This window comes from Podarcis vaucheri (genome assembly GCF_965113315.1).
Source record: "Podarcis vaucheri genome assembly, chromosome: Z".
Classification (NCBI taxonomy): Eukaryota; Metazoa; Chordata; class Lepidosauria; order Squamata; family Lacertidae; genus Podarcis; species Podarcis vaucheri.
In genome coordinates this window covers 26,706,344-26,726,730 of record NC_138758.1, presented here as the reverse complement: position 1 = coordinate 26,726,730, position 20,387 = coordinate 26,706,344, and the positions used below count along the sequence as shown (strand labels likewise).

General features: G+C 42.7%; 1 protein-coding gene across 1 annotated transcript in view; it reads left to right on the top strand.

Moving 5' to 3' along the window:
* Positions 1 to 20,387, top strand: part of AMMECR1 (AMMECR nuclear protein 1) — a 127,289-nt gene that overhangs the window by 33,382 nt on the left and 73,520 nt on the right. Inside the window, exon 2 of the mRNA XM_082208660.1 lies at positions 21 to 585. Coding sequence (XP_082064786.1) covers positions 21 to 585 — 565 coding nt within the window. The remainder of the gene's footprint in view (positions 1 to 20; positions 586 to 20,387) is intronic.

Here is a 20,387-nt window from a genome sequence, read left to right as displayed (position 1 = left end):
CCCCTCCTCCCCGGCTGCAGGCGGAGCGGGCCCGGCAGGAGGCGGAGGCGGAGGCGGGGCGGGCGGGCGCACGTCCCCCGGCCGGCGGAGCGGCCCCCCCGCCATGGGTCGGAAGCGCTGCGTGGGGGGAGACGGCTCCAAGATGGCGGCGGGTTGCTGCGGGGTGAAGAAGCAGAAGCTCTCCAGCTCCCCTCCGTCGGGCTCGGCCGGCCCGGGCAGCGGCGGCGGCGGCAGCAGCTCGCACTGCGGCGGGGCGGCGGCGGCGTCCGGGGGAGGCTGCGGCGAGCCGGGGTCCCTTCCTGCGCTGCCGGGGGGCGCCCCCCGCCTCAACGGCCTCGGGGGGCTGGCGGGGGGCTCCCCCGGCTGCGCCCTCTCCCCGCCGCTGCCGCCCAGCTGCGGCGCGGGACCAGGAGGCCTCTCCGCGCCGGCCGCCGCCTCGCTCCTCTCCTCGCCCGGGGTCGGGCCCGGCGGCTGCAGGAAGATGGTGGTGTCGGCCGAGATGTGCTGCTTCTGCTTCGACGTGCTCTACTGTCACCTGTACGGCTACCAGCCCCCGCGGAGCCCCCGCTTCACCAACGACCCTTAGTAAGTGAAGAAGGTGCCCCCCCTCTCCTGTCCGCGGAAAGAAAAGGGTGCTTGCATTTGCGGGTGGGAAGCCTCCCCTTGGAAAGACCCCTCCCTAAGTTCAGTATGTGTGTGCATGGGGTGGGGAAGGCGGTGGGGGGGTTACTTCTTTAATGACCTTTAGCTCATAGTTTTATTTATTCCCCCCTCTTTGAAAAGCCAGAAGTCTGCAGGACACCCCCCATGTCATTTGCCTGTCGTGTACTCTTCCCCCCACCCGCTTTCCCATCTAGTTCTAATTCATAATATTTATAATGGCTGCGATCCCTCTGTGCATTCATTGAACCTTTCAGTAAGCTCCGTTCCACGTAGTGCAGGTTTGGGCTGTAAGGTGGGTGCCTGAAAAGTGTACTAATGTAAGTATGCTTACAGCGATGCAAAGTGGTAGCGTTAGTATGGATATGTGATTGCACGTATGTTAATGCAAACAATACTGGAAGCAAGCTTTCCCTCTCTCCGTATATATTTAAAAAGTGTACCAAGAAGTATCCGGCAATCCTCCCCAATGACCCTCCAATACATAATGCTCCTCTTGTTCTAGCACAATGTAACCCCAAACCGATTGCTTTCTGTGTAAGAGCCCCCCCCCAGACTAGCAGGTAGCTCTCCAGTTTGTCTTGTTGCTCCAGTGTGCTGCTCCAACTACTTTTGTTAGAATCCCCCATATTTTTCCTGCTCTAAGAACAACTTCTCTCTCTCTCTCTCTCTCTTTCTCTCTCTCTCTCTCTCTCTCCCTCCCTCACAGCCATTCTCACAATCCCTAAAAGCCTTCTTACTTTATAGAAACACACAACCTTTTATCCCTGATAGCACTCCTTTCCACTGTTACTGTCCTTGTGTGCTCCCCCCCCATGTATTTTTCACCCTGCCTAAAACGTCTGACCTAGATCCCAACAGTGCTCCCATCTCATATGTACCAGGGATCCCCCACCCATTATCCCTAATTACTCTTCTATTGTAAGCAATAGTGAATATTTCAGTGCATCTGAATGAAATTGCTTTCGTCTAGTGGATAGCATCATTCTCCCTCTAGCTACACTCTCCTACACCTCTACATGGCTCAACCCAACCCCTTTGTGTACCCCAACAAACACATCTTGTGAACACCCTTCAGATTTTTCTGCTTTCCCTGTAAAGACTTAACAGATCTCCCTCCTGCTGCTTCCTCACCCTGTTTGTCTCCTAACACTCATACTGTACTTGTACGGGAGCTTGGGTGGAGTGCTTGTACTGGAGCTTGGGAGGGTGGCATATGCAGGGAAGAACTAGCAGGCAGAAAGAGAATCCTTGACACTTCCATCCACCTGCAAGTTTTTCATCTGAGAATACACCCCCCTCCCCATTTGAGAAGAGAAGTAAACACAGCTAAGGAGGGGGTAATGGACCGAGGTGGCTGCAATGGAGAGTTTCATTGGCATGAGAAAAGTTATGTATCCTTCCTCTCACCTGCCAGTTCTCCCCTTCATTCTGTTACCGTAGCTAAAGGGGGTTTAGTAGTAGAGTTTGCTAAGGTAATTCAATAGTTTTGCCTTCAGAGCAACTGCTTCATCAGCAACAACCTTTAGTGAATAATCCCTTACTTCCTTCCCATATAGCTTTCTCTTAGCTGCAATATAACTCCTTCTTTCTCCAGTGAGCAGTTCTGTAGCTACCTCAGTTGTGTTTCTTGGCTTCTTACACCGGCAGGAGGGGGGGAAAAGGTCCTCAGTTCCAACTTCACTAATGTCCCTTTAAGACCATTCACCCCATAATACTTCCACCCCCACCACCCCACAGCAAGCATAAAATTCACAGTGGATGTCCTCTTTCAAAGTACAGCCCCTCATTTATTAGTTTTAAAACAAAATCATATACCACCATGTTTTCAGGTTGTTTTTCACAAGCAACCACTCAATAACATTTATTATATTTATATAATATGCTCAAAGTGGCATACAAGTTGTTCCCTGTCTCTTTTACTCTCACAGCAGCCATTTGAGATAGGTCAGGGAGAGCCAATGCGGTGCCTTCCAGGTGTTTTTGACCTCTGGCAATTCTGGCTGGAGCTGATGGGAGTTGTAGTCCAAAATATCTAGTAGACACTGTGTTGGCTACCACTGAGTTACTCCAAGAAATAGTGCCTAAACCAAAGACAGTAGGTAAAAAATAGTTTGGCAGTGTAGGCTCCAGGGAAGGGAATTCTACTGACAGGGTACCAGCACCGAGAAAGCTATCTCTCAGGCTACTGCCCAGACTGGGAGGGAACCCAGAAGAGAACTCATTGTAGATAGTCATGCTCTAGGAAGCCAATATAAGGTAAAGGTAAAGGGACCCCTGACCATTAGGTCCAGTCACGGATGACTCTGGGGTTGCGGCACTCATCTCACTTTATTGGCCGAGGGAGCCAGCGTACAGCTTCCGGGTCATGTGGCCAGGATGACTAAGCCGCTTCTGGCGAACCAGAGCAGTGCACGGAAACGCCATTTACCTTCCCGCTGGAGCGGTACCTATTTATCTACTTGCACTTTGACGTGCTTTCAAACTGCTAGGTGGGCAGGAGCAGGGACTGAGCAACAGGAGCTCACCCCGTTGCGGGGCTTCAAACTGCCGACCTTCTGATCGGCAAGTCCTAGGCTCTGTGGTTTAACCCACAGCACCACCTGTGTCCCAGGAAGCCAATATACTGAGGCTAAATATGTCCAAGAGATGTTGCAGCTGATGGAATATATTTTATGCCCCAGGGGCCACTTGGACCCCCAGTGGCAGCTGGATCCAGGAACATTCTCAGACTGCAGACTTCTTTCTTATGAGGAGTACAGCCCAGTCCAAGAAAGGTAGACCACCATCTTCCTGAGTGGAGGAGCCCAGCTACCCAAGCCATGCATCTCCACATAGCAACTAGCATCCTTACATGTGTGAACCTGTATTGCAGGTTTTGCTAGTAAGGATCTTCACTCTATATTGCAGAAACATTGTTGCCATATAGTTAAGGTGGAAAGATCAAATGACATTCTGCTATTGTAAAGTCTTGCCACTGTAATCCTAATAAAATCAAGACTATTTGTCCAAATTACCTAAAGGTTAACACAGAAAATCTTCATGCTAAGCACACTATAAATTGACCACATTAAAAATAAAACCTGATAAGAGATTACTGAGATACAGCAGTTGTTTAAAGATTCCCCCAATAAGTGCAAATTTATCCACTTTGTGACAATTATTTGCACATCTAAAATATACCTTCTGTTTTTCCCTTTTGCTGGTTTAGATACACTCAAAAATTCAAGGAAATTGCAGAGGTCTTCTCCTCCCTGGTTTGGTGAAAATCTGTTGTGTATCCATAAAAATGTGAGGTTTTAAAATTTCAATTTCAACCCATCGTTTAAGTAAGGGCAAGTCATATTTCACCACACATTTCAGGGCTAGGTTGTGCCGGGTGAAGCTTCTCAGTTGAATGATCATCTGCTGCCAGACTGACAGCACAATCTTATACAGTACTAGCCTGCTCAGAATTAAGGCTCATCGAGTTCAACGGGACTTACTCTCAGGTGTAGGATTTAAGCCTCAGGAAGCTTGCAAAAGCCAGTAGTTCTGGGAAATGGGGGTGTAGGGGCAAGAGGGAACAACAACCTGTATGTAGTGGTTGGTTGTAGTGCTTTGCATTATGTGTATGTTTGGATTTATTTGTGTGAAGTGATTGTAAAGGGCTGAGCCTGAAGCAGTTTTTGTGTGTGTGTGGTTTTGCATTTGTGTAAAGGGGATTGTGAGAAGTGCCTGAAAATGGTTAGACCAGGAGTGACCAGACCACTTCAGGGAGAGCTTGATGGCTAAGTAAGGAGTTGAATGCAGTGTATATACAGAACCATGTACAGTATATTGATAATTTATTCAAAGAAATTTGCTATAAAGGAAACTATTGCAATAATAATAAGCACTGTTTGCTGCTTTGCATAGAATCTACTGTGTGCTTCACCAAACTCTTCAATACATATATTGTGAACTTTGTATATTTATCAGAATATTTTTTGATATGTTTGTCTTGGAGATTGATCTTTTTGCCTCTGAAGCCAGAAATCTGCATAGCTAAACACAAAGCTAAACCTGACTATCTCATATCTGTCTCTGTATTCTGTTCAGTGTGGCATTAGACCAATTAATTTTCTCTTTGCTGTATCAGAGTTAAGTTATGAGTTCTCATAACCTCTCATAACCTGCACATTTGCCATGACATAACCACATTAGTTATCCTTTGTATGACCGTCCTACAAATAGGAACGTAAAAGAATAAGAAAGTATATTTTACTTAGTTTTTCAATGTGCTTTTATGGGTGAAGTGGGGATTCTAATCCAGGTTACTGAACAAAAATAAGGAAGCTTGGGAGGTAGCAATTGTTCTTGATTGATTGATTAACAAAGCACACAGGATTATGACCTTCGTGTGGCATAGAAAAATGCTGTACAGCTGTCATACACATTGCCCCTATATAACACAACACCCCTCACACAACATTTTCTGTTCAATCAGGAACCTTATTTTCTTTTCTATGAATTGCTTGCCTCATCGTAGCTAGTTTACCTTATCCATATGTTTCAAAGTACTTCCAAGCCACCTGCGTTAGAATACTCTGTCCAACACCAAACTCAGATGGTGAGTGCGATAACAATGCAGCCAAAACGGAGGAATGAGAGATTTGTGGAATGTTGAGATTTAAAGAAGTACAATTAAAAAACAAACTGAAAACCTAACTAGATTAAAAAGCAATGCCACACCCCAACAGATCAGTTTAGACTGAGCATACTTAGTAGCTATGGAATGTTGAATGTTGCTTGGAATAGAAAAATGAAGGGTGGCAGCGGAGCAAGTATCCTGGAAGAGGGCATGGCTGGCTGATTGACAGGAAATCTGAACTTATTCCAGGAGATGAGGATACACAGCCACATTTTGTTGCAGCTCCCACTTGTCCCACTTACAGAATGCTGTCTTATCTTGCTTTCAGCCTTCACTTCAGGTTGAGCCTCCCATTATGCTATGCAGAAATACCGCTGTATTGTATTCATGTGTTCAGTGAACTGAAAATTCCTTTCCCCTCTTGTCATCATTCAGTTGCTGTACAGTTTCTAGGTCCTATAGATGCATCACTTCACTAGTGGCCACTGGTGAAGTTGTAATCTCTGATTATCCCTCCTGCAACTGTGGGTTGAAACAGATGGCCAGTTTCCATGTGGTTTCCAATGTATAGTATTCCCCATAGCAGCTGTAACATGAGAGACAGCTGGTTTAGACTCTGGCCAGATGGAAAGCCAAGTGTAACTGTGCCCTCCATTTCTCTGGACATCCGAACAACTGTAGTTGTTGGCTTACCACATGACTGCTGTCTTTCTCAAGCTGTCTTGGCTTCAGTTTCACCAAAATTCTTCCTGTGCATTGAGCCTCCACAGTTACCAGGGCAGTACCTATGCTGCTATTCCATGAGAGTTAAGCGTGATGTGCTGAACATAGAATTCAGCTTCCTGGAATTCTGAATTTTCATGAGAGTTTCTACTCCCTTTTGTCTGCAAAGGTAGGCTTTGAGATATGTGACCAATGCCTGCTAAAATGTCAGAAGCCAAGGAAGTTGATGAGTAATATTTTAAGCTGTGGGAGAGGAACAAAGAGAGGGAGAGAGAATATGCATCCCTGCCAAAAATGCTTCCACTTTCAAAAACATATATAAAAAAGAAACAGTTTATGCCTTTTGGTGGTCTCCATGCTTCTTCAGCTTCCTGAATCTCCCATTCCTTTCCTCCTCCTCCTCCTCAGCCTCTTCTGGACCAGGAATGGTAAAAATTCCATACCCTGCAAGCTGTATGACAAACTAAAATGCACACACTGCATCTTAGTAGTGACATGCACCCTACTAGGGTTGCTGCTGATGTGTATTGCTGCACTCTTGTACTCATCCACTGTCTGCAACAGCGAATACCTTATTATTCAGCAAATACATCTTGGGGAAAACCTGTAGGTCCTTGGCCATGTGAATGCTTGATGTTCAATTCTAGGCATCTCTAGGTAGGGTTGGGAAAGACTCCTGCCTACAAATCTATGGTGAGAGAACAGTTACCTCACAGCGGCTACAGCTTTGGTTTCTGTAAAGCAGGAAAGGGGCATCCAAAATGGTAAGTGGGCTGGAGTAACTTCCCTATAAGAGTAGTGACTTTTTTGTTTAGAATGAAATAGGGTAATAGGGATCATATATAAAAAATATTGTGTTGAAAAAGTTGGCAGAATTTTTTCTCTCCCTCTCATACTACAAAAACCCAGGGTCATCTAATGAAGCTATAAGGGTGACAGGTTCAAGATACAGAAAACAAAAGTGTTTTATACCTCCCTGAGATCTGTGGATGAAGGGTGGTATACAAATTTAATAAATAAAATCTTTATTTCCTGATGAATATCCTTTGGACTATAATGTAACTTAAATAGAAAACTATCTTTAGAAATATTTTTCCTCCAAAGCATTTTATTTTAAAAATCCAATTTAAATTAAAAAATTCAATTCAAATAAAAAAAAATCTGATTTATTTTTTAAAAAATCCGATTAAAAAAAATCATTGATTTTTATCCACCATGTCCAGGACCCACTTTTAATCCACACATGCATTGGGGGACCCATTTCTTAATATTTTTGCATGGTAGTAGTGCTCCTGTTGTGACCCATCTTGGATCAGATTGCAACCCACCACTGAACAGCAGTGGTGTAGGTAATATGCAGCTAAAGGGATCAGTGCTGTGGCTTGGCATAAGGCAGCTTACTGTGCTGCATCTTGAGAGTTACATGCCCAGCCTCCTTATTCCATGTGCTGACTTGTTGGCTGGCCAGTAAGTCTCTTATCTAAGCCTTCTAGCTTCCTCCAGTGATTTCTGCATCCCTAACTCTTCAGTGATTCCTAAACAAAACATATGCTCCTCTTCTGAATGTAATCTGAGCTACTCGTGATTGATTGTGGATCATTAAAGCCCACCATTATGTCATTCTTGCTAAGAATTACTTTATTTCTTAGATCCGTTGCATAGGCAGGCTTGTGCAGTGGTTAGTGTCAGACAGTGTTCAAAACTTCTATTCTTCTAGGCACATTTTGTGACAGGGAATTCATTAGAGCAAGCAGTTTCTGAGCTCGGCGCAGTACTGCTCCTAAGATTTCAGATTAAAACTACAGAGTGGAAGGAAAGGAGGACCTTTTTCTGCCTCCCCACTTCCAGCTACTCTCTGAAGACTGGAGAAGAGACCCTCTTAAAAATATTAGGGGGGAGGGCAGGGGAAGGACTAGACCATGTGAAAAATGAAAGATATTTTAGCTGCAGCTCATTCATTTTCAGCTTTGTATTCTTGTTATAAAAGAGCATGCCTAGGCATTCCGTTGTTGCTTCCATAACCTAGGTTTATCTCAGTTTCTAACATTGGTGTCAGACTAGACTGAGGAAGCCCATATTCAAATCCTCACTCAGCCATGAAACTCACTAGGTGATTTTGGTTCTCCCTCCCTTCTCCCTTCTCCCCTCTCGTGTGTGTGTGTGTGTGTGTGTGTGTGTGCAGGGTCCATAAAAAACAATGATTTTTTAAAAAGGATTTTTTAAAATCTAAATTGGATTTTTAAAATAAAATGCTTTTGGAGGAAAAAATCTTTGTAAAGATAGTTTTCTGTTTAAGTTACATTATATTCCAAAGGCCACCAGGAAATAAGGATTTGTTTTAGGTGTTTCATGTATGCTCAAAAAAATGTTTAACCACATCAGTTAACAAACATGGAGACATATGCTATAATGTTATTGTTTTAGTTAAATAAATTGTTTAAATTGTTATTAAGGAAATGATTGTTTTTCTGCTTCTAATAAAGTACAGTAGAAAAGTTGTCCAAATATAAACAGTTAACTTATTAAACCTCACAATAATTTCATAATTATCTGTCTTATGTATTTCTAATAGTATAACCAAATCAGCAATTTTTGATATAACTGTAAAAACTCCTCTGAAAATGTATTATTCCAAAAATGAAACTTTCATCTGGTTGTAAATATTAAGATTATACCAGCAGCAATGCCTTTTTTGTAAAAAAAGAGAGATTTAAATCAAGTCTTACTGACTAGTGATTTAAATCACGATTTAAATCACTTTGATTTAAATCAAATCCACCCTGCTGTGCATGCATGTGTGTGCCTAACCTACCACAGAGTAGGGGGGGGATCCATGCACGCCACCTCAAGCTCCTTGTTGGAAAAGTGGGATAAATGTAAGAAATAAAATTATAGTTGTCGTCTGAACATGTTTGAAAACTGGGGCAAAAGTGCCTAAAATAAAATGAGTTACAAACAGGAGTTAGTTTTCCTTTTACAGTCTCTATTCTGCCAGTATAGTTTTCTGAATAAATCCACCATTTCTACTGATAAGGTTTTCCCCTCTATAATAGTATTTCTCATGCTCAGTCTGTTTTATTAACAAAGTTCACTAAATAGCATGCCTGCTCGCCATAAGCTTGTTCCGTAGTTGCTCAGTGTATCCTTCTCTGCTTTTTAAAAAAATTCTTTGTGTCACCAAGAAATCATCTACCGTTCTACAGTCCATAGTTGCTATGGTTGTAGCTCCCCATTGTATCAGTATATACCACATTTTTCACTCTATAAGACGCACCAGACCGCAAGACGCACTTAATTTTTGGAGGAGGAAAACAAGAAAAAAAATATTCTGAATCCCAGAAGCCAGAACAGCAAGAGGGACCGCTGCGCAGTGAAAGCAGCAATCCCTCTTGCTGTTCTGGCTTCTGGGATAGCTGCGCAGCCTGCATTCGCTCCATAAGACGCATACACATTTCCCCTTACTTTTTAGGAGGGAATAAGTGAGTCTTATAGAGCAAAAAATATGGTATATATAATGCTCTCTCTGCTCCAAGCCAGCTAATGATATTGACTTCACCTGTGATGCCATATTAACTAACACATCCATTGTGCAACCAGTAATGCTAGGTGGGGGCTTGTCGCTGACCTTGCCCTGTGTATCTGAAGCACAGTGCAAAGTTGGGCGACAAGTCTTTGCTCTCCTCTCCAATTATAACTTTGGAGATTAGTAGGGGATTCCATGTAGTCCATTATCAGCCTCCCACTCTGGTCTCTATCCCCACCCTTCATCCAGCTTGGTGGGGTAGAGGCAAGGCTTGCTTGGGCTTTGTCGTTTGCTGATCTTTTGGAGTACCCAATGAACTTCACCACAAACTGACCCAAATCTGCCTTCCAGTTCCAAGTTAGAGCTGAAAGGGGAAGGCAGAGGCTTTGTACTTGGTAGTCCGAACTCCTAGTGGGCATAGAGCCAAAGTAAATCCCAGGCTTCCTCTGATCTTTGTGGCTGGGGAGGGAGTGGGAATCCCCCCGCCTTGCCCTGAGAAGAAGCCTCATGCTTGCTAGAGGTTGTGTGAGCCCTTGCAGTGCTGAATGAAATTGTTGACCCCTGGGAAGAAAGCTCCACCAGGGAAGCTTCAGTCTGCCAAACAGAGCTGTGTTGTCATACTTGGCCTTAGTTATGTGCTTACATGGCTCATTAAAACAGGCACTTTGAAACCACACAATTTTGGGAACACTGAATGGATTTTCACCAGACTAGCAGAAGGCACGCCTTCACAAAAATTTTGAATTGTTAAAATAATCTGAACTGCCAAAAGATTAAGCTTCAACTGTGTTTTCAGGGGATATGAAAACACAAACAGAATAAAGACACTGGTTCAAAGCAAGCTATTAAACTGCAAGAACTTAGTCATTTTTTATCAGATGTTCTAAAATTTGTTCAGTCTATACCCCTCACCAGGTAGATTTTCTGTGCCAGCTTCCATCCTGACAAGACAAATTGTCTTGATTGTTTGATCAATAGATTTTTAGGCTTGAAATGACAGAATGCCAAACTGGCCACTTAACTTAATTTTAGTGCTGCTCTTGTACCTGTGGTTAAGAGCTATGGTGAATAGCTTGAATGCTGCATAGCACCAGTCTCTGACTTCCTGTGTTTCCTGGAGGCCCCTTGATTTATTCTGAAGACAGCTCTTGGTAGGGTCCAGAAACAGTAGCCTTTCCAAGTGCAAGAACACCTTATCCCGTTCTAAGTTTGGTGCCTTTGTGTTCTTACTCATGGCTGTTTCTTCTTACTGTTTTTTCCATGGCAGCCATGTCGGGTCATGGTGGACCATATTTTAATGCCTTACTGTGAACATTCAAATAGCTTCTGCTTTGCTCCTTTGCTAGTGGAAGCAACAAGCCAGTGTGGTGTAGTGGTTAAGAGCAGTGGACTCATAATCTGGTGAACCGGGTTCGCGTCCCCCCTCCTTCACATGCTGCTGCTGGGTGACCTTGGGCTAGTCTTTGAAGTCTCTCAGCCTCACTCACCTCACAGAGTGTGTGTTGTGAGTGAGGGAGGAAGGGAAAGGAGAATCTTAGCCGCTTTGAGACGCCTTAGGATAGTGATAAAGCAGGATATCAAACCCAAACTCCTCTTCTTCCTGGTTTGGCCCTTCAAGCCCAAGGATCATGGTTTGTTTCACTCCCAACACAACATAATTTGAAGCAAATTTTTGATAAAAACAAACCACAATCCTCTGTTCAGCTGTAAAGCTAAGTCAGGGATCATGGTTTGATTTTCTTGCTCTAGGGGAGGAGCAAATAGGAGCGTTTTCTCTGTTCACTGTTAACTCTGAAAACTAAGCCATTATCAGTAGTGTGATGAGTGCAGGATACTTGAGAAGGCTCCTACTTAGACCACTCGCCCATCTAACTCAGTATTGTGTAGTCAAAATAGCAGTGGAATTACAAGGTGCTTGGCAAAGGTCTCTCTCAGACCTGCAATCTCACATCATAGCACTATGTTTCCCAGACTTGGGACTTAAGCTGTTGTTGGATTACAACTCCTATCATCCCTAGCTAATAGGACCGGTGGTCAGGGATGGATGGCAGTTGTAGTCCAAAAAACAGCTTGAGACGCAAATTTGAGAAGTATTGTAACGGATTCAATGGATGGAACACGGGGCCTTCTGAATTCAAAGCATGTGCTCTGCTATGGATCTATGTCTCTCTTACTACACTTGGGGAAGGATTTGGCTTTCAAGTACAGTCTAGTATGTATTTTGTTTCATAAAATGTATATAACCTTTGACTATTAAAAAACTCTCAAATCTTGTAATTTAACATGTACTATTTGAGATTCAAAGTGCTGCACACCATTAACTACTCAAACAAATGGTCTCTTTTCAGCTCCCACTTTCCAGCAGCATCCCCTGAAAGTGCCGCTCCTCAGGATCTGGACTGGTATCTTCAATAGGAAATACCTGCTCTCTGGGTGGATTTCTCTGGGGTTTGAGGAATGCTAAGATTCTGCCTCCTACTGCCTTTCAGTCCCTTAACAAGCATCCTTGCCTGTGCAAATGTGCACGTAGTATTGAATTTAAATAGACCCCTATGTGCTTCTTAACCTTTGTAAGCGCCAGGGTTTGTAGAGCCTCTTAATTTCCCCCAAACTCCAGCTAATTATCTCTAAGGCTGCATATGTGTTTGAAAATTTTGATTACATGGTTTCATTGCAGAGGGTCTATCATCCACCTGTTTTTGTGAATTAAAGATTGCAAAGAAAATAGAAGAAAGAGATTCTTGCACAGGCCCACTTTTGTGATAATACTTGATCTTGCCATTTTCTCCCTCTCCCCTTAGTTGTCATTCGATTTTAATAAGGGTTTTCTTCCCAATAGTTTTTGTGTGGGTGTAATTTCTTAAGTTTTCTTCTGGAATAAATAAACTGTGCACATATACCTAAGGAAAATCTGTGACTCCATGAAAATCCTCAAAAGTGTGTTTAATTCCACATGGTTAGCTATATTTCTCTGTTGAAGGGAAAACAAGAGTTTTGTGGCACTTTCAAAACTAACAGATTTATTGTAGCATAAGCTTTTGTGGGCCAAAGCCCACTGTCAGATGCATCAGCTGAAGGATATTGAGTTTCAGCTTTGCATTTAATTAATGTGTCAGAAATTAATTCCACCCACAGGTTAGTTTGTGACTACTCTAAGAATATATTACCCATGGAACTCCCTTCATTAAGCTATTTAGAGATCACTCCCTGGAATGCAACAGTTAGGAGTTTTCAGTGCTTAATGATTTGATGAAAAATAAATAATTTTGCTTGCACATGAATATTTGGTCTCAAGTAACTTCAATTTGGTTTCATGGGAACCAATTTGATGCTCCTTAAAGTTTAGAATAGCTCAAATATATTTTAAATCAGGCAAATTTATGTTCAATCTGATTAAACGTGCATCATAGAGTCTATTTAAAGGACTATTCTCTGGTTATGAAACAGTGATGAAGGCTTACTTCACCATCAGTGTCAGCTCAGGGCCGTCTAGTGGGGCTCTTTAAGGCAATGAGAGAACCTTTACAATCTCCTGCTTCTTCATTTACAGAAGCCTCATCAGCTTGCTGTGACATTTTTGCCAGGCACTTTGAAGATGAAATTGCCTGTGTTAGGGCTGACTTGGCTACTGCTGACATGGAGAGTCTAGACCTGCAGTGTTTAATGCCCTGTTCACTCACATTTGGTTAGGTAGGTTTTAGCTGTTGTTCCCCGAAGATTGGTCAACAAGAGTTTTGTCCACACAGCCACTTGCTTGTTGGATATTGGCGACATGGCCGGTGTGGAAAAGTTTGCACTTTCAGTAATGGCTGTGTTATTAACTCTTCACTAGCCAAATGTAGTATGTTGGCCACGTTTAAAAAGGCAGAGGTACAGATGTCACTGAAAAGCCATTATTTGAGCTACAAGATTTTGGAAATTATTGGCCAATAATTGAGACCCTGTTGGTGTTCGTGGTCTTGAAAGACAGTAAATGTAGCTATTTCACCTGTAGGTTTTGGGAGAATTTGGAGGTGTTTTCTGTAACTTATTTTCTACCTCATAGGAAGCAATTTGTGAAATTCCATAAACTTGTATTCTTTGCTGAATATCTACCTTGACTGGGTGTGCTGGTCCCGGGGGGGAGGAGGTTACCGTGAGGCGTGGTCAGAGTCCGGTCCTGGATCAAGGGTCTGGAGACAGTCCACAAAGGGCGAAGCGGGGTCCGAAGCAAGAAGCCAGGCGTGGTCGGGAACTCTGGAAGAACAGGTCTGGGTGCTGGCAGAAGCAGGTTTCCAACGACGTTGCTCCTGCAACCTGGGACCGGGCTGACTGGCCTTTATCTTCTCTGAGGCCAGGGGCGGTCCCGGCCCACAGGTGACCCGCCTCTCCTGGCCTTAAGGCGAGCACTCCTCCTGAGAGAACCCAGTTCCCTCCACCTCTCTGCCCTGAGCCTCTGCAGCTCAGGAGAGGCTGGAGGGTTAATGGAGACCCAGGGGGAGGCTCATCTTCCCCTGACAGGGCTGAGAGAGGCGCACCTGTAGGCAATGGGCCCTCAATCACCTCCGGAACCAGAGTGGATTCATCTGGTGTCTGCTCCTGAAGATTCAAGGCCCTGCCCCGGCTCAGCCGGCCCTGGAGGCGGGGACTCCTGTGCAGGCTGGGATTCCTCTGGTTCAGCCTCTGAATCAGATTCCCAGGCCATCACACTGGGTTTGTTTGGAAATTTTGAGAGAGGTGCCTATAAAATAACATTAGATTTTAATTTGGATCCAGGAGCAATTTGTCTATAGGCTGCATTGGATTGGATGAGTGCTAATGTGCATCAGTACATGATGCTTAATACAAATACAGTGGTACCTCGGGTTACATACGCTTCAGGTTACAGACTCCGCTAACCCAGGTTAAGAACAGTTTCAGGTTAGGAACAGACCTCCGGAATGAATTAACCCGAGGTACCACTGTAAAATGAAAATGGCAGGATATACAGTAGGATCTTTAAAGAACTTATTCCGTTTAAAGAGCTAGGCTCTCAGCTGGAGATGTTTTTCAACTTAGCTTTTCTTTGCTCATGGATGATCAAGAGGTAGTTGTAGTCCCAGTGCCTTTTTTATACTGCCATCTTAAGGGTAAACAGCACCCCACCACACACACCTAGATAATAGGAGATTACCAGCCATTCATCATGCAATGAAACCCTTGTGACATGACTTCTGCAAAACAGTCTACATAACATTGCCTTCTTAAGACATTTGAAAAGCTTCAAACTGGTGTAAAATATAGCAGCCTTTTACAAATGTTTAGTTGTTGTTTCATTGGCTTTCTATTAGCTTACAGGTTTGCTTCAAAGTCTTTGTCATTAGCTGTCTAAAGCATTTAACAGCTGAGAGCTTCTCTATCTGCTAGAATGCCTTCTTGTTAGATACTTCTCCCATTTAGGGTCTAAAGGCAAGGCCTTATTTCAGATCCCTTTCTGTTGAGATGCATTATCCATGAGGGTGTGTAGGAAGTGTGTTCACTTTTTCACAACTTTTGTAATATTAAGCTTCTATAAGCCAGTGGAAAAAGCTGGAGTATTTTTAGGCATTCATCAGACAATAAGGAAATATTAGGGTTTTTTATATTTACTTTTTGGTATACCAATCTTGACAAAGGCTTTTGGAAAAGCAGCATCTAAATTCTGTTACAATAAAATACAGTGGTACCTCTGGTTATGTACTTAATTCATTCCGGAGGTCCATTCTTAACCTGAAACTGTTCTTAACCTGAGGTACCACTTTAGCTAATGGGGCCTCCTGCTGCTGCCGCGCCACCGGAGCACGATTTCTGTTCTTATCCTGAAGCAAAGTTCTTAACCCAATATATTATTTCTGGGTTAGCGGAGTCTGTAACCTGAAGCGTATGTTCCTGAAGCGTATGTAACCTGAGGTACTACTGTACAACTGAAAATGAAAACAAACAAATCACTAAAAAACAACAACACCTGGTCAGACCAGTACATTGTTTTAAAGCTTTTGCAGATTAGCATTTAAATGGTAGTAATAATAATAATAATTTATTATTTATACCCCGCCCACATGGCTGGGTTTCCCCAGCCACTCTGGGTGGCTTCCAACAGAATATTAAAATACAGTAGCCTGTCAAACATTAAAAGCTTCCCTAAACAGGGCTGCCTTCAGATGTCTTCTAAAAGTCTGGTAGTTGTTTTTCTCTTTGACATCTGGTGGGAAGGCGTTCCACAGGGCTGGTGCCACTACCGAGAAGGCGCTCTGCCTGGTTCCCTGTAACTTGGCTCAGATGTAATGCTCAGATGTATCAAGGCATGGTGCAGAGATGGCAAACTGATTATTAAAAAAGGAATACCAAGCTGTGTAAAACATCCACAACCTGTCCAGGTGGCTCAACATAACTTCAGCTTTTGATGTTGGGACATGAATAGCCTAACTTTAGCAAAACATTTATGAGTTGGAGGCCTCAGTTATAAGAAGTTGAATGTGGCATGGGTGTAAACTGAACTTGAAGAGCGGTTTGAACGCTTTAGGTTCTCTCCCTGTACCCTGCAGTACATTCCATTAGGTTTTCTTTGCCATCTTCATCTGTTTAAGCAAATGGATAGACATTCTACTAGTGTGAGCCCATATAGTAAATGCTTCTCAATCTTTTGCACATTTAGGCTGTATTCTTACAAGTGTTTCAACATTACTGTTAGCATAATCTTAAGTATATTCCCGTAAGATAACTTTAAATTAATAATAATAAATGAATAATTTTAAATTTGTAAAATACATATCTGGTTATGACTTCATTTCCTAGTACAAGGAGATATGGCTCATTTATCATGCTACCACCTTTACTTGCCTGTTCACCGGGTGTTCCTTTTCCTGTGTCTGGCTTTTTGTCTCGACTCGTGCCTGAAAATTGTTCCTAGGAACTTTAGCTTGTGTTGACAAACTTCCTTTGCCAATTTGGATTTCTTTGTTCTCAGAGAATTGTATTCTTTAGGAGCCAATTTCCAACATGACTCTAATAAAATCAGCTGCCCTTTGTATCTAGAGTATGTCAACATGTTTGGTGTGTTTTATATTTCTTTTCCCTCAGAACATGTAGAAGAAGTGTGTTCAGGCAAATACGAAATTTATGCAAATATGAATACTTCCCCTTTTCTGATTTCACATGGTACTTTAAATCAAGGATCAGGAGATCAGAAATGAGACTTAGGTTTATGAGTAACATACTCCTATTTAATTTTGCTATTAGGTCAAAATCTGCAAGTTATAGTTAGGGCTTTTCCTCTATACCAAAAGGGATAATCCAATTCAGCCAGCAATTTCTGATTCTGATTTGGAAGGCAGCCTCTAAGCATAGTTCACCACCATAACAAGGTATGTTCAGCATTATACAGGAATTGATATGGGAATACATGTGTTATGTAAACTGCTTAGAGGTTTTTGTTGATTAAGCAGTATATAAATATTATTAAATAAAAAGAGAGGAGGGAGGAGGAAGCCCAGGGCACCTTGGCTCATTCATAATCCACCAGGCCCTGCTTTGGAGGATTGTTGAAATGTAGTGTTTCAGTGTTGTACTAAAGAATACCTAGATATTTGACCATGGCTGTTCAGCCACCTTTCATCTGGTCCCTTTTCATAGTATTCCCACAGAATCCATAAAGTGTGAAAGATGTGTATTATTTAGTCTGCTGCTGGCATCTGTCCTGTCTCAAGAGACAATGGAGTATGCCTCCAGGGGTGAAGTCAAACAGCTGCATTAGCAGCACCAAAGTGACCTTCCCAGTACACAAGACTGGGCAGTGTATATGGAGGTCCTAGGATGCTCACTTGACAAGACCTCCCTCTCAGCCTCGCTGATGTGGACCAAAGGAAAATGGAGAAATACAGTTGGCTCCAGCTTAGCTGCAGGAGTTGCTGGAAGGAGGCATACAAGGTCCCATCTAACCATCTTAGGTACTCCAGTCCAGAATTGTGTAGGGTTTACTCCTTAGCCCTTTCTTCTTCCGAAGATATATTGCAGGGCAGCAGAGGTTTTGGATCAGAGATTTATTTCTCCCAGATGGGCTACCTTCCCAGGTTGACAAGCCCAGTCTCCCTTCCCTCTACAGCACCTGCAGAAACTGTCCTCTTGACCCACTATTGGTCTTGTCCACTCAATCCATTGGAGCCTGTCTTTGCCTGCAGGGGAAGTCCCTAACTCACGGAGGGTTTGAGACACATGAGCTGCCCTCACCTGGTTTCTAAGAGCTACAGGTGAGAGCTGAGTGCAGGGTGGGGACCAAAGGTGGACAAACTATCCCAGAAGGAGCTTGACGTGTTCCACACCAGAGGTACTATCGCTCTCTTAACACCCCATACACTAATTGAATTCATAAATCTTTGTGTTCTGTAAGGGCTATGAAAGTGGTTTACAATATACTTAGGGCACCCTAATAAGAGAGTTTCCCTATCATTTTTATAAGCTAAAAAAATCCCTTCCAGTAGCACCTTAGAGACTAACTATGTTTGTTATTGGTATGAGCTTTCATGTGCATGCACACTTCTTCAGATACCAAACGCACTGATCCTCACACCATTCAGATATCTGAAGAAGTGTGCATGCACATGAAAGCTCATACCAATAACAAACATAGTTAGTCTCTAAGGTGCTACTGGAAGGGATTTTTTTATCTTGTTTCAACTACGGCAGACCAACACCGCTACCTACCTATAACTAGTTTTATAAGCAACATCTACGGTTCTTTATTATTTATCCTTATATATTCTTTATTCTCATCTGTTTTTATTCATTCTCTATTCTAATTTATTCTAGAATGTTCCGCCTAAATATTAAAAGGCTTTACAGAGATGTTCTTTTTTTTAATTTAAACTATTTGCATCATAGTGGGTAAGGCTTTAAAGTGTGGCACCTTCTTCAAATGCTTCATAAATGCTGTATACTTAAGAGACGCCACTGTGCTACTCAGCAGGGGATTCCTGTACTTTCAAAACAAAGATTGGTGAATGTACCTTGGTATTAAAAGCCAGGAAGAGGGCATACCAAGTTGCTGAAAGGGTTGCAGAATGAATGCAGAATTTAAGCTTCCTTGAATTAGCAAGATTTCTCGGAGCAAATGAGGAGAAATCTGTTGGTGGCCTCTCTTAATTTGCAGTTCTTCACTACAGAATCTTAATAGGTCTGACTAGAATCTTGGTTAACTGATTAACAGCACCAAAATATTCAAAATGTGACTTTAATTATTGTAGTAGTGGCAGTGTGGAGAAGGAGCAAGAGCTATGGCCTAGAGCCCCGCAAATTTATATGAATTGTGTTAATTAAGCTGATTTTGATAATAGGCAAATGAATCGCTGCCCTCCATCCCATAGGGCTCTTGGTGTCAGACAAATCGTCTGCTCTAGGGTTAGCTATCTAATTCATTGCTCTGAGTTGCATTTTACTGATAGCCACACACAAAATTAATTATTTGCTAGTTAGTGCAGATATGATACCACTCTGAAATAGAGTGGAGAAAGTCCACTGCAGAGCATCTGCTTTGCATACAGAAGGCCTCAGGTTCAATCTCCATGATCTCTAAGTAGGACTGGGAAAGATCTCTGCATGAATTTCATGTGAACTCAGGAGATAGTGAAATGCATTTGGCCACCACAAACAGAGTGTCAACTGAGCTTATTCCTGGAGTGGGGTCAGGTGTTGTGTGTTAGTTACACAGAGACTGGATTACAGCCGTGCTCTTTCCTTTCCACCGCCTTGGAAGTATTTGGAAAGTATTTGGAAACTTCCAAGTGATCCAGAATGCAGCAGTAAAGGGAGCTGGTTCTTAGGAGCATGCAAACCCCTTGCTCCAACAGCTACTGGCTTTGAGTTTGTTTTTGGACACAATTCAAGGTTTTTGACCTTTTTAAGCAACTTAGGTTCAGGATATCTAAAGGTCCCATTTCATTCCAAATGATCCTGTCTTATTATAAAGATTTGTAGGTGAGGCACTTCTTTCTTCCTGCCGCCTCAGTTGTTTTCTCTGTGATTATACTATGGTTGTGGAACTCCCTACCTAGGGAGGCTCATGTTTTCCGTCCAAAGGTCTTTTGGCACCTATTTAAGATACTCCTTTTTTGGCAGGCTTTGAGCTTGTTTGAGCTGAAAGGCTTTTTACTAATCCTATGATTATATTTGTATCTGCTGTGAGCTGTCTTTTAGTCTGGAATTTTATTATTAGTGCTAGATATAGAAGTTTGCTTTGTAAGTGTTGAACACCATTTTAAGGAACCTTGAGCTGGTGTAAACAAAATAGATGTAAAGGCAGGGTTTTTAATTGATCTATGAAAATAATTAATGTCATTCCTTCTTCAAGTCCGTTCTCTGCTTCTACCTTGCTCACAAGGCCCCCATCTCCCTTGTATGTCACTGCTGCAATTTAATTGTCTCTATGACGACTGCCTGTGTTACACCCAAACAGGTGATGCAAGCAATATTAATCATGCTCTGAGGCCTCCACAGGAGACTGAAGGCTGAGATTAAGATCTTAGGTATTATACTGGTCATATATTTCTAAACTTCAATTAAAACTAGTCAGTTTTAGCCTGTGTAATCCTCCCTTGAGAGACTTTCCCAGAGCAATCTCCATTGAAGATTTAAAGCCTAAGGGGTAGGCAAGCCTTAGATTAGAGAATATGGTTTTGTGTTTAAGGCATATGACTGCAGCCTGAGATAACTGGCTTTTATCTGTCTCTGTCCCTAACATAGCCATCCTAGGATGATGTAGGTTGAACTGTGCTGATGAATTTTTCCACAATATTTCCTTTTTCTCTTTCCACCCCACCTCTCTGTTGTTAAATGATTCCACACTAGATCTAAAATGTTTTTAAAAGGCACTCGTGTTCA